At 54.6% G+C, this 15,642-nt stretch overlaps 1 protein-coding gene across 2 annotated transcripts; it reads left to right on the top strand.

The window, feature by feature from the left end:
* The first annotated feature begins 4,534 nt into the window (after window positions 1–4,534).
* SELPLG (selectin P ligand) lies at window positions 4,535–13,415 on the top strand. Of its 2 annotated transcripts, none has more exons than XM_081801974.1 (2): window positions 4,535–4,750; window positions 11,464–13,415. In XM_081801974.1, the coding sequence occupies exon 2, from the start codon at window positions 11,469–11,471 to the stop codon at window positions 12,702–12,704; it is 1,236 nt and encodes a 411-aa protein (XP_081658100.1). In that variant the 5' UTR covers window positions 4,535–4,750; window positions 11,464–11,468; the 3' UTR covers window positions 12,705–13,415. The 2 variants fall into 2 exon arrangements, with proteins under 2 accessions (XP_081658100.1, XP_030874507.2); XM_031018647.2 differs by lacking the exon at window positions 4,535–4,750 and adding an exon at window positions 7,880–7,951.
* The last annotated feature ends 2,227 nt before the right edge of the window (window positions 13,416–15,642 follow it).

Here is a 15,642-nt window from a genome sequence, read left to right as displayed (position 1 = left end):
AGTATCAAGGAATGACATGCATGTTGGAGAGGGGTGCAGTGTTCTGAGATCTCGGGGTAGGGTCAGGCGTCAGGAAAGGCTTTTCCCGAGGAGATGGCACGTGAACTGGGTCTAAATTGTGAGCAGGAGTTACTCAGGTGATGAGCAGTAAGGAATGCTCCAGGCAGAAGGAATGTACATGCAAAGGTCCTGTGTCAGGAGGAAACATAAGAGGAGCTAAAAGAAGGCACTGGAGCAGAGAACAAGGGGGCATGTGAGTGAGATGAAGCTGGAGGGGAAGAGGGGTCAAGGCATTGGCCGCCATGTCAGGGATTTGAGTCTTTATTCTAAAAGCCATGGGTTGGGGCGCCTGGATGGCTCAGTTGGTTGAGCATCTATCATGGGCTCAGGTCGTGATCTCTGGGTCCTGGGATCGGGGCCCCACATTGAACTTCCTGCTCAGCAGGGAGTCTGCTTCTCTCTCTCTCTCTCGCTCTCTCTCTTTCCTCCCCTCTGCCCCTCCCCACTGCTCGTTCTCTCTTTCTCTCTCAAATAAATAAATAAAATCTTTAAAAAATAAAATAAAAGCAATGGGGAACCATTGAATCCTACGTAGGGAGAGAGTTCCTGCACTTGGAGCAAGGATTATACATTGAGGGCTAGGGTTTTGCTCTCAAGTTTTAGGATAGATGGACTCAGGGAGTCAGAGGTGAGGCGACTGGGCTCTGCCTACATCTGTAGCCCAATCTACTGTTAGACTTTTATTATTCCTTGCATTGTTTTGCACTAAGCATTTGTGGCTCCATTTTCCAGATGAGACAATCTCAGAGAGGTCAAGTGAATTCACTAAAGCCACACAGCAGGCTTGAGGCAAGGACTCAATTCTCCTCATTCTCAGAACCCTGCTTTTCTACCTGGCTACATTCAGTGGCCCAGGATGGTGGCTTTTGACGGGGCCACTAATCTGGAGGCTCCCAGAGGGCAAGGACTGTATGTGTCTTGTGTGCGGCTCATCCCAGTGCCTGGCACTCAGGGCTCAATAAATGTGTCCTGCCCTAAGAAAGCCAGCTACATAGTCTTAAGGGGACCCGTGTTTCATTCTGCCCATTCGCGGGGACCCATTCACTTCTTCTTCCAGTTTGGTTCTCCCATAGCCAATGTCTCTCATTTTCCTAGGTCAGGAGCCAGTAAACTGCAGCCTGTAGGACAAATCTGGCCCTCTGCCTATTTTTTGCAGAAAAAATGTTATTAGCTCACAGCCACACCCATTTATTACATATGGACTATGGCTGTTTCCATGTTACCACCACGGAGCTGGGTATTTGGGACAGATCCACAAAGCTGAAAAGATGCGGTCTCTGGCCCTTAACAGAAAAAGCTCCTTGATCCTGTTCTAGGGAAGGAGTCGCCCTCCGGGGGGTTAGTCTATGATGTCTGAGTAGGTTCCTAAACCCCTCCAGAGAATCCTCCAGAGTCAGGCTGAGGAACATTTGAGGAAGTGACGTGACTGGCCCCTTCGCTATGGCCAAAGGGCCTTGGTAAACCACAGCTGGAAGCCCCGGGAAACACAGGGCTGGGGCGTGGGAGGGACCATCCCCCAAACGCCCCAGGAGGGTGGAGACAGACAGAGGGGGTAAATGTCAAGTCATCCTGAAATCTAGGGTGTCTATCAAGGCCTTGTGCTGCTTAAAATCTCTGTTTCCTGATAGTAGAGCTGACATTCATGTCGTTATTTACATTTTTCTATCTAAAAATACAGGGCAGGAAGATGTATGGGAAAGAGAAGGGCCGCCCATCCTTGGGCCACCCAGAGATGAGCGCTGTGAGCATTTCCTTCGGTACCTCCTCCGAGCACCTGCCCACAGCTGAAAGTGCCGTTCACACATCCTTATACCTGCTTTTCCACTGACGAGGCGTGAGCGCTCTGGACGCGTTCAGCGTGCATGCGACTTTCACGCCCGGATCACGCTCTGAGGGGCAGGCAGGTTTCCATTAGGACGGGACTTGTATGTTTTTTCCGGGGTTTCTGAAGGCATCCTGGGAGCCCTTTTTTGGGCTCTGCCTATAGAAGTGGAAACCCGCTCGCTTTGAATGCTTGACTCTCATAGGTGGTAGGGGTCATGAGATGCGGTTTTTCTGGTCTTCGAACAGACGACACGAGCCGGAATCCTCGTAGTGATATTTGCTGCTCAAGTCTTACCTTGAAATCACCCACCTGCCCCTGAGTTATTCCCTTCCCTTTCACAGACAGCTGGCTGGTGTGCAGGGAAGACTCACTGCGGGCAGGTACTGAGCCAGCACCATCGCAGGCCAGGGGGTGAGACAGGGGGCTTCTTTTCCAGCTGCCTGGGCCTGGCTCTGCCCCCTACTCTGTGTGTGACCTTGAGCAAGGCACAGCCTTGCTTTGAGCCTCAGTTTCCCCAAAAGACTGCTCTGAGCGTTATATGAGCTGATAGTGCACAGCGTCTGGCGTGTGGCAGAGGCCAAGGAAACGTTAAGCATTGTGTTACGGGAGGAAGCCGAGGCTCGAGAGAAGAGACTTTTCCAAGGTCATGCAGCTCGTAGGAGGTCAGTTATCAGCCCCCTGGCCTTGAGTGTTGTCCCCTGTAGGGCCCTGCTCCTGGATGGTTTTCAAAGCTCACAGATGGCATAAAGGACCAGGGGCGGGTCTGTGGTATGGTTTCCTTTTCCCCAGGTTGTGCCCGACCCTCCTGAGAAGCAGCTTTGTGGCTGCATCTGGGACAGGGAGGAAGGGATGCATCTGGGGGATGTGGGACTCTGCGTCTGCTTGCTCCGGAACCGCCCCCGCAATTCTCCCACCTCAGTGCTGCAGGTGGGGTAACAGCCTCCGACGCCGCCCCATTCAGAATTTAGCAAATGACCAGCTCCCCCTGGCCCCATGGCCTGGAAGGGGCTGGCCCCCACTCTAGGGTGACCAAGTCATTTTGGTTTGCCAGGGACTTAGCCAGTTTTAAGCCTGACCCCAGAGCCCCTTCAGTCCCAGGCAGACTGGGAAGGTAGGTCACCCTCCCATGTCCTCTGTATCTTTAGGACCTCGCCGTTGGTTTCAGAACTGTGGATCTGGTGATGGGCTCTGGTTCAGGATGAGCTGGATTAGAGGGTGAGGGGTGGGGGCCCAAGGCAGTCCCCAGCAGAGGGACTGTCCTGTCTCCAATGTACTTGTGGACTCAGGATAAACCATCTATCTGGAATGCCTATCACCTGAGAGTGGCCTCCAGCCCCGGCAGGGGTCTGTTCAGTTTCTCAATCCCTGCTCCTGAGGGCTGGCTATTTCCAAACCTGCTGGGGGAGAGTGGGAAGTTCTAACATTCTCACCCTTTTGGGGTCTCAGTGTTCCTGTCTCTATATAGACCGGGGGAGTTTTGGGCCGCTTCTAGAACAGAGGTTCTTTTTTTTTTTTTTCTCTAGGATTGTATTCATCCATTTATTTGAGAGAGGGAGAGAGAGAGAGCACAAGTTGGGTGGAGGGGCAGAGGGAGAGGGAAAGGGAGAGGCAGACTCTCCACCGAGCAGGGATCCCGACGCGGGGCTCGACCCTCTAGGATCATGACCTGAGCTGAAGGCAGATGCTTAACCAACTGAGCCACCCAGGTGACCCTGGAATGGAGGTTCTGTCGTGGTGAACACCCACTGGGCCTCCTGTTATCATTTTAAAACAACCTGTGTGTAAGGCAGTGTATGAACCCCTGTCTGCCTATGTCCCGCACCCCACCTTGTACGGAGCCACAGGCCAGACCCTGGGAGATGATGCTTTCCTTCACTGTCTTGAGTGTTCTGGGCTTTCTTATGTCTCCGGGCCTTTGGCCATGCTGTGCCCTCTGCCTGGGATGCCTTTACTTTTCTCCTGGGCTGCTCACCCAGCCCACCCTTGTCATCCTCTGTGCCACTTCTTGGAAGATTCTCCTGACAACCCCCTCTCCTGCCCAGGAAGGGGTAGGGGCCCCTCCCTAGCTCACCGCAGGGTGACATCCCTGTGTGGAATGGTCTGTTCACTTTTTCACCTGCTGGCTTCCCCACCAGATGAAGAGCTACGGGAGGACCAGAGCCTGGAATTGCTTGCCTTTTGGACCTCAGAGCCCCCAGCCTGGGGTGCCAGGGTTGGCGAAACGAACAAGTCAGCATGGGGAAATAAAATAAGCAGGTCTTGCCCCGGTGGAATTTGCCATGCAGCTCCTCAGAGCACTTACTGCTTGTGGCTAAAAGGATCACCTGTGCACCTAGAGATGGATCCTGAAAGAATGGCTGCATCATATTTGCAAACCTCAGGAAAGTCTGTGTTCCGTGGCTTCTCCCACCCTGATTCCCAACTTGGACAAGGATCTAGAACCATCCTTATTTGCATCTGGTCCCTCCCTTCCTTCCAGGGTGGGCTCCCCCTCACCCCTACTTCCCATCACCGTGGGGTCATGCCTCTCAACCAGCCCTTCCCAGAAAGCTTGCATGTGGTTTTTGGCATGCGCGTGGTTACCAGAACCCAAGAGGCTCAGCAGGTCCCAGGCTCCCACTACCCACCCCGTCTCAATCCACACTGCCACCAAAGCTGTCACAAACAAGGGGGTGTGGGCCGTCACGTGGCCGCGTCTGAATAACCACATTCTCGCTTCCTTCTTTCACACAGGCTGTTGAGGGTTGGCGGGGTCCGGGGTCCACAGCAGTGCTCTGGCAGCGTGGGCCCCATCCCGGTCGCTAAGGGAGAGAAGCCACTTCTCCTGGGCCCACGAGGCAGCTGTTGCATGCTCTGCTGAGCACGGTAAGTGCCCGCTTGCCAAACCACGGGGAGTGGCTGGGAGGCCTCTGGGACCAGCAGGCCCGCCTGACAGTAGAGGGCCGGCCCGGCGCAGGACCTGAGCTCCGAACCAGAGCCCCGGGGGCTGGGGATCGAGGTCGTGGCCTTATTGGGCAGTCTCTTCTGGATCCTGCTCCCTCAGCTTCTTCCATCCTACCCTCCCCATCAGGCTGGCCACTGGGCTGCTGGCTTGAAGAAGGGGGAGGGGCTCTAACTTTGAAAAAAATCAGAGAAACCAGGAACATGTCCCTAAAAATCATGCTGCCTCTCTTTTCACGCGAGGCACAGGGAGGTGAAGGGACTTGCTCAGAGCAGAGCTGGGGTTAGATCTGGGTGATCCCAGAAAGGGAGAGCGGGTGCAGGATGTGTCTTGAAGCCGCTTAGGCTAGGGATCCATAACAATATTGTCTCCAAAGTGATGTTCTTCATGCTTTTCATAAAGTTGAGAAAATGACGCTGGTCTGTAGCAAATTATGTAAATACTAGAATTAGGATACTAACTAATATTGCTAGCCAAAGAGAAAATAATCATCATAATTAGAATACTCTTAGTAATTTGTATTTGGGGTGGTTTAGGGGCATAAAGGGGAATGAGAATGGCGGGCGGGGGATGGTACCTAAAGCAGTGACCTCTGACGCACACACGCGTGAACACACGCACACACAAACACCCATAAACAATGATCAGGACTCCGGTCGCCTGGAATTCTCTTCCTCCTTCCTGGACCCTCTTGTTTTCTTCTTTTCCCATCTGTGTCTTCGAGCCCCCTGAGACCAGTCCTCTGGGTGGGCAGGGAGCCCAGGGGGTCACTCTCCTGGCCCCAGGCCCCTCAGCGGCTTCCTCTGGGGCTGGCCTGGCCACACCCGAAATGGTAGATGCCTCCGTCACCAGGCTTGGCCAGAGGCCAGGGGAGACTGAAGCCCAGATGGCGGAAGGGGCCGGGCTGCCAGGCTGAGCGCCTCCTGGGAAGCTCGGCCAGGCAGGAGCAGGGCCTTCCGAGGGGCTGGGGAATCACCCAGGAATGCTGTGCTTCCCTTGTGCAGATGAGAAAATCGAGGCTCAGAGGGGAGAAGCAGCTGCCCATCGTGGCCCGGCTGGGAGGTGGCTGGCGTTGGACTTGCTTCCCTGGCCCTCATCTGGCTGCAGGAAACTCGTGGAGCCCAGGGTGACCCCAGCCGTGGTCTGTCGGTCTCCTTTGCTAAGCTTGAGCAAGAGGATGGTGGGGGGACACGGGGCCCAGGCTAGAAGGAGATAGGATGGCTGTCTGTGCATCTGTGTGCTGGTCCATCTGCCTGTCTACACAGACAACTCTTCAGACAATCCTCAGTTGTTAAACTAAAACCAGGTGTAGGTCTCTTTAAATTCATTTGTGCAAAATGTCTTGCCCCCTCTGTACCAGGCTAGCAAATTCGGGGTCCAGAAGGTGAAAGTTGTTTTGGTTTTGGTTTGTTGTTTTTGTTTGTTTGTTTGTTTATTTGTTTTTGGTGGGGGCAGGGGGCAGAGAAAATCAGCCATCACTGGGGCTTCTGTTCCTGCAAAGGCTATGGAACAGTAAACAGGTGTATCTGTGGTATCGCGGTTTATAGGGATGGGTGGTAATTAGGTAAAGGGCTCCTTGAGGGGGGTCGGGGGCGATGATGAGAAAAGGTCGGGAAGGGCAGGACGGCAAGCCCAGAGCAAGAACCCGCGTGCTGGTTGCTTCTGTCCCATTCACCAGTCCCCTCCTGCAACGGGCCTTTCATGAGCCCCTGGGAGGCCAGGCCTGTCGGGGCTGGGGACCCAGTGGAGACTCTGCCCTGCAAAAGCTTGCAGCCTGGTGGAGACGCTGGTGGGGCAGCCACCGTGCCCGCGCCCCACTGGGCCAATGTCACAGCGCCGGCTAAGTGCCTGCCTGTCCGCTAAGCCCTGGGTAAGGGGTGTGAGCAACAAGACATCCGTGGTTCCTGTCCTTTTGAAGTGCGTGGGCCAATGGGAATGGAGTTTTAGACAGTAAACAACATTTTAAACGGTTTAAACAATGGGAACGACTAATCATGCCTGAGCAATCCAGGATGGCTTCTTGGAGGAGGCACCATTTGCTAAGCTCTGGAGAATGGATGGTAGGAGGCTGTGACTGTGAGTTGGATCTGGAGCGAGAACACCCAGGGGCAAGTTGCTGAGCCCTCTCTTACTGGGTATGTGACTCTAGGTGCCAAGTGGGTCTCGGTTTCCCCATCTTTCACATGCGGTTAGTAGAGGAGGTGCTAGGGCCTGAGTGAGCTAGTGATTCATGTATAGCTCTTAGATCAGTCCCTGGAACATGGTCTACACTTGATACCTGTGATTTGCAAGCTAGGGCTGTCCTGGGGCTTGCCATGGAGACAGTTTTCTAGGGCTCTCTCTCCCGGCCCTCTCTGACTCAGAGGTACGTCAAAGCTGTTCCGGGGTTGGGGATTTTTCTGGGATATGGCCCTGAATGCAGAATGACAGAGACAACAGCTGGCCATTATTGAGCACTTACTGTGTGCTAAACACTCAACCTGAACCAGCTCCCTTCAACCCACAACAACCCCATGAAGTGTACGTGCTATCATTGTCCTTTTATTCCAGATGTGGGACCTGTGGCTCAGAGAGGTGAGTTCAGGTGCCCAAGGTCACACAGCTTATGCGCGCCAGAGCTGGGCCTCGATCTGGTTTGATGCTGGACCTGATCCCGAGTAGGGCCAGGTCCTGTCCTGGCCGCCAGGACTGAGAACAGCCCTGGGGCCTGGGGGAGGAAACCTGGGCCTTGATTTGACCTACCGTTGATTTAGAGCCTCCCCTTCTCTTGACCGGCTGCTCAACCCACACCCTGAGATGCTCAGTCTTTCCGGTCCTAAGCTTCCAAACTCTTGAGTGCTGGGATTCCCAGGATCCAGGATTCTGACTGTCAAGTCCCAAGCTTCTTGGAGTTGCCACGGTGCCTTTCCCGAGCAGGGTGGCCGCACGCAGCCGAGCCTGGAGCAGGGTGTGGGCCCCCGCCAGTGGCCTGCCCCTCCACAGCCTGGGTGGGGCCCCGGCGGAGCAACCAGGTTTTAGGGTAAAAGACAGGAAACGGGCCGTATCTGACCTACTCCGTTAGGCGAGCAGGAAGACAGATAGGACGTGGCAGCTCTCTGCCCCTCTCTCAGAGCCCCTCTCCTGTGGTAAGTGACCGTTTTCCTGCCTCTGGGGGGAGAAAGGTGTAAGGGGGGGACTTCACAGCTCTGAGGAATTGCCTTCACTCTTCTGCGCCTTGCTGTCCTCATCCGTATAATGGGAGTTGTAGTAGCTGGTGCTGGTGTGGAATGGTCCAGCCGAAGTGGTGGCCTTCTGATACGCCGTGCTCAGTGCATTACAATACATTTCTCTTAGCAAATAGTAAAGTCCATATCCCACCTGCCAGCCACAGCGCTTACATTCCAGCCCTGTCCTTGCCATCTGCACGGCCCCCTCAGAACAACAGAACGCCCGGGAGCCGGATTTTCCTCCTGCCAAGCAGCCTGGCTCGTGGCTGGGGTCTCCGTGGTCCTTCTCCCTTGAAGCCCGTGGGGTGGCAGGCACCAGGCTGGCGTGACCAGCCAGCCCAGCTTGTCTGGGACTGAGGCAACAGGACAACGGATGAGGGGATGAGAGATTTTCAGCACTAAAAGTGGGAACACCCTGGACGAGGTGGTCGCCCTAAATAGACCTGGGCTGGGAGATGGGGCTTTCCCGATGTGCCCTGTCTTATCTCCACACACACGGAGATCTCTGCTCTCAGGCAGGACCCCACAGCGTCCCTCACTGCCCCTGGGGGAGGTAGGGAGGCTGTCGCGTCCATACCTTCCCTGACTCTGAGCTTTCTCTATCCTCTGCATCTCTGTCCACAGCCCTGAAGAGGCTCCCCCAGTAAAACATCCCTGCTGATGCCAGATATCAGGGACCTTCCCTGCAGCACGCTATTTGATTCTCAGCTCCATTCTCTGAAGCAAGGTTGCCCATTTTACAGATAGGGAAACTGCGGCAACCCACTCAGGTTACATAGCTGCTGAGTGGTCTCTCCTCCAAGCTGCCTCCGCATGCAGGGGGCGGTGGGGATGGGCACAGGGAGAGGGCAGCCGCCCCTTCCATGCCTTCCTCCCTGCCTCTGGGCTGCAGAAAGTCAGGTCCTGACTCATCAAGGTGCCTCCTCCACCCAGGAACCGGCGGGTGGGGCCTTTTCTTGCCCCCACCCTCTCTGCTTCCAGGAAGTGGCTGAGGGCTCTGCCTTCCAGGAACTGAGAACTGCCCAAGTGGGGGGTGGGGAGTGGGTACAAGTCTTTGTAATTTTGAAATACGGATCCTAAAGTCCACCCCGCTCCACCCACCCCGGGAAAGCAAGGCCAAGATCACCCCCAAGCAGGAACTTCCCCCCTGTACAAAGACGCTCTGCCTCCTAAAGGCAGGTTGGGAGGCAAAGGATGTGCATACGCACGTGTGTGTGTGTGTGTGTGTGTGTGATACATTTATTGAGCACCTACTGCGAGCCTGGAATTTTTGAGTTCATCATCTTGTTGCATTCCCTTAACAGCTCAATGAGATAGATGCAGATTGGTATCCCCATTTTACAGATGAGAAAACTGAGGCTCAGAAATTCAAGGTCATACAGCTTATAAGGGACAGAGCTGGGACCTGAACATCTTTTTGTCTGACCCCATAGTCTGTGTTCTCAATCCTGTGCCCTGAATAGCACCTGGTACATATGGGTATGGGGGCTGACCTTTCTGGATGAGATGGCCTTCAAGGTCCTTCTTTTTTTTTTTTAAGATTAATTTGTTTATTGAGGTGGGAGGGGCAGGGGGGGGGAGAGAGAATCTCAAGCAGACTCCATGCTGAGCACTGAGCTGACGGAGAGCTCAATCCCATGACCCTGAGATCATGACCTGAGCTGAAATCAAGAGTCGGACGCTTAACTGACTGAGCTACCCAGGCGCCCCAAGGTTCTTCTTATTCTTATTCTGCCTTCCTTCTCTCAACCCGGTCCCCAACCCCTGCCACAGAAATAGCAAGCTAAGGTCTCTTCCAAGTCTTTGCTCCTTCTGCCCCCTTAGCTAGGTCAGGTTTCTCCCCAAAGCCTTCCTGAATCTTCACTGGGCTACAATCTGATCTCTGCCACTTGCCAGGTGTGTGCCTTTGGGCAAGTTGCTTTACCTGTCAGAGCCTTACCCCTCCTCCCTCCTTAGTGAAATGAAGACAGTTGTGAAGGCCTGATGTGTCTGATGCAAATATCATAAAGTTTGGTTTAAGAAATTATTTTAAGACAGAATCAGACCGGCATTTTAGAAACCAACATGAGTGAACAGGTGAAGGAGGTCAGGTTGAGCCTAGAAGCTAAGGGGCTTATGAGTAAGTTACAGTCACTCAAGGAAGGATGAGCAACTGGTCTCTGCTCAAAATTATGCGAAGTATGAGGGTAAGTTTTGGAAATGACCCAGGCTCTGCCCCAGACACAGTTTACCCTGCTAAGGGTATTATGTCCGAGAAAACCAGGAATACCTGAATCCTGGCCCAGAACACAGCTGTTACTCCCCACAGGATCCTCAGGTGCACTATTCTGAATCCCGCAAACAACCCACCAGTGGCAGGGGGGGCGTGAGGGGAGGGAGATCTGTCAAGAAAACATGGATGTCCACCATGCCAGGAAGAAAGACCAAGGAGAGGAACTGCCCTTTCTGGCTGCTGGTCAGGGGGGCCGAAGGGTCACAGGAGAATGGGCCCCCAAGCAAATGAGATGCCTGTCAGCTCCCCGAGGGCAGGACCGTTCTGAAGAGATGGGAGTTTTCAGATAGTACAGAGAGTACAGTTGATGGCTCTGGGCCCTTGAGGACTTACAGGAGAGGCTTACTGATGGAGCCCAAGTAGCCGCCCTTCGCTGGAGCTGGTGATGGGGACAAAGTGCTAAGGGCTTCTAGGCTTTGCTTGTATCAACCTCACAATAAGCTATGAGGTAGGTACTGTCATCCCAGTTGTGGAAGTGAGGACAAAACCAAGCCGGGACACCGAGAGAGGATGGGGAAAACTGAGAACCTGAGGGACAGGCCAGCACTGTGTACGGTGGGAGCCAAGGCGAAGGAAAGTAGGAGAGAGGGACATGGAGAGACGGGTCAGGAACAGACTCCAAAAGGCCCCAAAGGCCCAAACAAGCAGCTTTATCCTGTAGACCTGTGGTCTACAGACTCTTTGGTTCATGGACGCCATCAGCAGACAATATATGTACATTGATCTACCTATGAATTGTAAGCAGGTACTCCTGGGCTCATGATAGATTATAAATGTGTGCAAAACTAGAAATCACAAAAGGGTGACATAACAGTCTAACTAGAAGCTCTAATAGTTTCTTTCTATACCCCAGTGGACTGTCTTGCCCACAATTTTGAAGTTTTAATCACAAAGGGTAGGGAGGCAAATACAATTTCTTTGCAACATATAAGGAGAGTTGTGGGGCCCTCTGGATGAATCTATTGATGTTGATAAATAATAATAGTTGCAATTTGCTGGGCAGCTCCCGTGTACCAGGCACGCGCTGCATCATGAGGATGCTTAAATGCTAAGTGCCTGGGCCCCTGGCTGTCGCTGTCCACATGATTGCAGTAGAGGGCGCTTGGCAGGCCCAGTGGTGAAGCTGTCCTCAAGTCCCTCTGTCTGTGTCTCCCGCCAGGTGCCATGCCTCTGCAAGTCCTCCTGCTTCTGATTTTGCTGGGTCCTGGCAGCAGCCTCCAGCTGTGGGAGCTAGAGAAGGATGGAGCCCAGGAGGCCCCAGACACCCCGCTTGCCCGGGGCCGGAGACAAGTGGATGAGGACCATGAAGTGGACTCATATGACTATGTCACAGAAGGCACAGAGCCTCCAGAAATGCTTACACATGAACCTAGGTCTTTGGCCCTGACCCCTCACATTCTGGCTGAGTTGGCAACACTGGGGCATGGAACTCCTGAGCCAGCTACTCTGGAGGTGGCCACACGGGACTCTGCTGGCCTGGACACAGGAGGGGTGGCCCTAGGGAATCTGAGCATGGAAGTGGCCACACAGGTGATTCCTGTCACAACAGACACACTGACCAAAGAACCAGCCACTACATTACCTCCCATCACAGAAGCTCAATCCACAGAGGGGGCTCCATCCACAGAGCTGGCCACCACTGAGGCCCCGTCCACAGAGCCAGCAGCCACAGAGGCACCGACCACGCAACCTGTGGCCACAGAGGCCCCGTCCATGGAGTCTACAGTCATGGAGACCCTGTCCACGGGGCCAGAAGCCACAGACGCCCTGTCCACGGAGCCCACTGCCACAGAGGCCCTGCCCATGGAGTCTACTGTCATGGAGATTCTGTCCACGGAGCCAGAAGCCACGGATGCCCTGTCCACGGAGCCCACTGCCACAGAGGCCCTGTCCACAGATCCAGCCACCACAAAGGTCCCATCCACAGGACCTGCCACCATAGGGCGCCTAACCACGGTCCTTCTTGTGACCTCTGATCCTCAAAACAGCACCACTGTGGCAGGAGGCAATTTGCTTGATGTCCTCACCAAACGATGGGAAAATCGGCAGCATCTCTCCCCACAGAGCTCTGTGGCCCCCATCCCCACAGGGGCCCTGGACCGCATCCCCGTGAAGCAGTGCTTGCTGGCCATCCTCATCCTGGCCTTGGTAGCCACGACTTTTCTCGTGTGCACAGTGGTGCTGGCCATCCGCCTCTCCCGCAAGAATCACATGTACCCGGTGCGCAATTATTCCCCCACCGAGATGGTCTGCATCTCATCCCTGCTGCCTGAGGGGGGCGAAGTGCCCACGGCCACGGCCAATGGGGGCCTGCCCAATGCCAAGAGCCAGGGCCTAAAGGCGGAGCCTGGGGAGGGCCGAGATGGGGACGACCTCACCTTGCAGAGCTTCCTCCCTTAACTCCTCCGTTCGTCCATGAGAGCAGGACCCGGGCCTCCTGGCTCCCTCCAAGGCCCGCCGGGCCACAACCAAGCACCCAGGCTCTGTTCCAGGTCTGGGTTTCCTTGGGGCCCCCTGGGGATGGGGACCTTTAGAACAGGGCCCCTGGTTGGCCCACAGAACCGAAAGCGGCTGAATTCTTGCAGCCAAAGCAGGATTGGTGAGCCAGACGCCTTGTCCTCCCCCTCCAGAGGAGGCCAGAGAGATCCCTCCACCTCCCTGTCTCCCACCTGTCTGGGCTCCCTCTAATGCCTCCCACTGCTGAGGTCTCATCCCCATGCACCCAGGGAAGACCCAGAGTCTTCTGGTTGCTGTCACTGTACAGGAAGGGGGAATTTGGGGGAGGAGTGCTGGGTTCCTGAGGCCATTCCTGGTTACCCCCCCACTTGGGGGCAGCTTGGGTTTTCTTGGGCGTTTCCCCAGGGAGCCCAGGGTGAGATCCTGGCCTGTGAGGTCTGGGGTATACTTGGAGAGCCCAGGGCTATACCCTTCTTTGGGGCTGTGTGGACCAACGAGCTTCTTCCTGGGGACAGAGTAACCCCTATCCTGCCCTCTCTCATCTGCGCCTATGCCTACATTTTAGGGAGGGCTCTGTCTCGTTCACTGAATATCCCACCCCCCAGCCCAGGGCCTGGTACAGCACAGGCCTTCAATAAATATTTGATAAACAAATGATGGCTGAATGTTTCAGGGTATCAGGGTGCCTCCTTCTGGTGGGGAGTTGGTCCTTTGCTGTTCACCCCCAGCCCCCTCCCGGAAGCTCCCTGTATAGGCCTAAAGTTGACTTCAGTGTTGTCTCTTGGACACTGGGAACATCTTGGTACATCTTTGGGCAGCTGGGGAAGGTTTTAGGCTTTTGGGGTGAGAGGGAGGCTGGTCCCCGAATCCACTTTATTCAACATCCCCCATGACCCAGTTCTAACCTACAGAATTTGGTGCCCTCCCCCACCAAATCTCAGACAAATATGCCCTCTCAACGTCAGGGCCATCCTCCCTGGAAACCCACCCTGACCTCTGCCTTCTACAGGGGGCCTGTCTCCCATTAAACACCCACTCCTCACAGGGCTGAGCACAGCTGCAGCCTACGAGGCTTTTGTACCAAGTTTGGGGCCAGCAAACCTTTTCTTAAATGGCCAGACCAAAAATATTTTACGTTTTGCAGACCACGTGGTCTCAGCTGCAACTTCTCAACCCCGTTCTCGGTCCTCGTAGATCTGATGTGGTGACGGACACTGTGTCACAAATGAATGGGGTTGGCTGGGTTCTAATAAAACTTTATTTACAGACAGACGGCAGGCAGGCTCTATGTTTGCTGACCCCTGATTTAAGCATTGGGTGAGCAGATGGCCCGGTTTGTGTGGGACTCTGTGATTTTAGCACTAGGAGCCCCATTTGGGGGCAACTCCGCAGGCCCAGCAAATCGGGACGGTTGGCTGCCCTATTCATGCAACGCTCACCATGTCCCTGCATTACCACGTTCGGACCCACGCTGACCCCGTGCCAAAGCTTCGACAGTGGCTGAGCCCAGATTCAGACCTGGGATCTTCTGCCTCCTGAAGCTTTTCTGTCTCTTGGGTACCGGGAGAAGGAGCTGCTGCTACAAGCGCTCTGTTCTACCTTTTGGGACAGGAATACACCTCATCTTGGTGGGCTTTTTCTCTTCTAGAAAAATACCTCCCGCGGCCTCTTTGGGAGCCACGGATCCCTTCACTTCAGGGTGTGGCCTGCAGACAAAGTTCAAAGACAGGGTTGAGTCCCGGTAGGTATTGGCTGCAGCTGGAGAAGTGGGGGGAGACAGGGGACAGGCAGGAGGGAACGTGGCAGGCCATGGGGGCAGAGTCAGTGAGAAGTGGAAGAATGTCGGCCCCCGGCCCCCTGACTCTCTGGAACCAGCGTGACACACAAGGAAGGCGTTCAGGGCGCTTTGGTGGGAGAGGGGTGTCCACCCTGGGCTGGGGCAGCTGACCCTGGAAAAGGCGGGATCGTGCATTAGGAGAAACGTGCGTTTCCTCGCCCTTTGGAAGTGATGAAAAAAATCACATTGGGGACTTGACATCGTGGAGCTGGGGACCCAGAGGCTGAAGGACTTGGGGGACATCTGAGCAGTCTCCGTGGGGCCTTGTCACCCCATCCTTCTGGGCAGGGAACAGGTCCCCGGGTTCTCCCCCTCCGCTGGAGGACACTGCAGCCCCAGGGGGCTCCCCTTTGGCGGCTTTTTCCAAGGCCTGGACCTAAGTGGGCGTCAGGGATGACAGGTGCTTGATGCAGCCACCAGAGGGCGCCCGCCACCAGCTCTTGGAGCCATTGAGAGGCCGGCCCTTCCCAGTTTTTGAGGAGCAGGGATTGCTGAGCCAGGGACCGGCTGCAGACCCAGAACAACGGGCTCCTTGGGTACATTTGTACCCAGGCGGTGATCTGTGGTGCTTGCCAATGTCCTTGTTGTAAATACTCCCAGGGCTGATTCTGAGCCACCAACTATGTATAAAATAAATGATACAACAAATAAAAATCTTCTCAAGAACATAGATAAAAGCAGAATGTAGTAAAATAATTAGGAAGTGATGAGTGTTGAGTATTGGAGGTTTTTTATAACTTAACTTTGACACAAGTGGCTTACAGATTCTGAAAATCTAACAGTGGGCCCTGGGAGACGGCTATAGGCTGACTCCTGCACACCCCTGTGCTCTCCTCTTGCCCCCACCTCCCCTCGACCTTCAACATCACCGCCTGAATCACCCATTCATCCATTCGGCACATATATTCTGAGCACGAACATCTGCAACATCTCCCACGAGTCCCCTCAAACAGCCTGGGAAGGAGGACTTGTATTCTCCTCATTTTACAGGAGAAACTGAGGCCAAATCACCTGTCTCAGGTCACACATAGGATCTGGGACTGG

This window comes from Leptonychotes weddellii, chromosome 13, assembly GCF_054177405.1.
Source record: "Leptonychotes weddellii isolate Sample4059 chromosome 13, ASM5417740v2, whole genome shotgun sequence".
Classification (NCBI taxonomy): domain Eukaryota; kingdom Metazoa; phylum Chordata; class Mammalia; order Carnivora; family Phocidae; genus Leptonychotes; species Leptonychotes weddellii.
The sequence above is the reverse complement of the archived record's forward strand: the minus strand, read 5'-3'. Positions and strand labels throughout refer to the sequence as shown.

What these genes read in the sequence shown, in the direction of transcription:
- SELPLG (XM_081801974.1), top strand. Translation starts at nt 11,469, where the DNA reads ATGCCTCTGCAAGTCCTCCTGCTTCTGATTTTGCTGGGTCCTGGCAGC.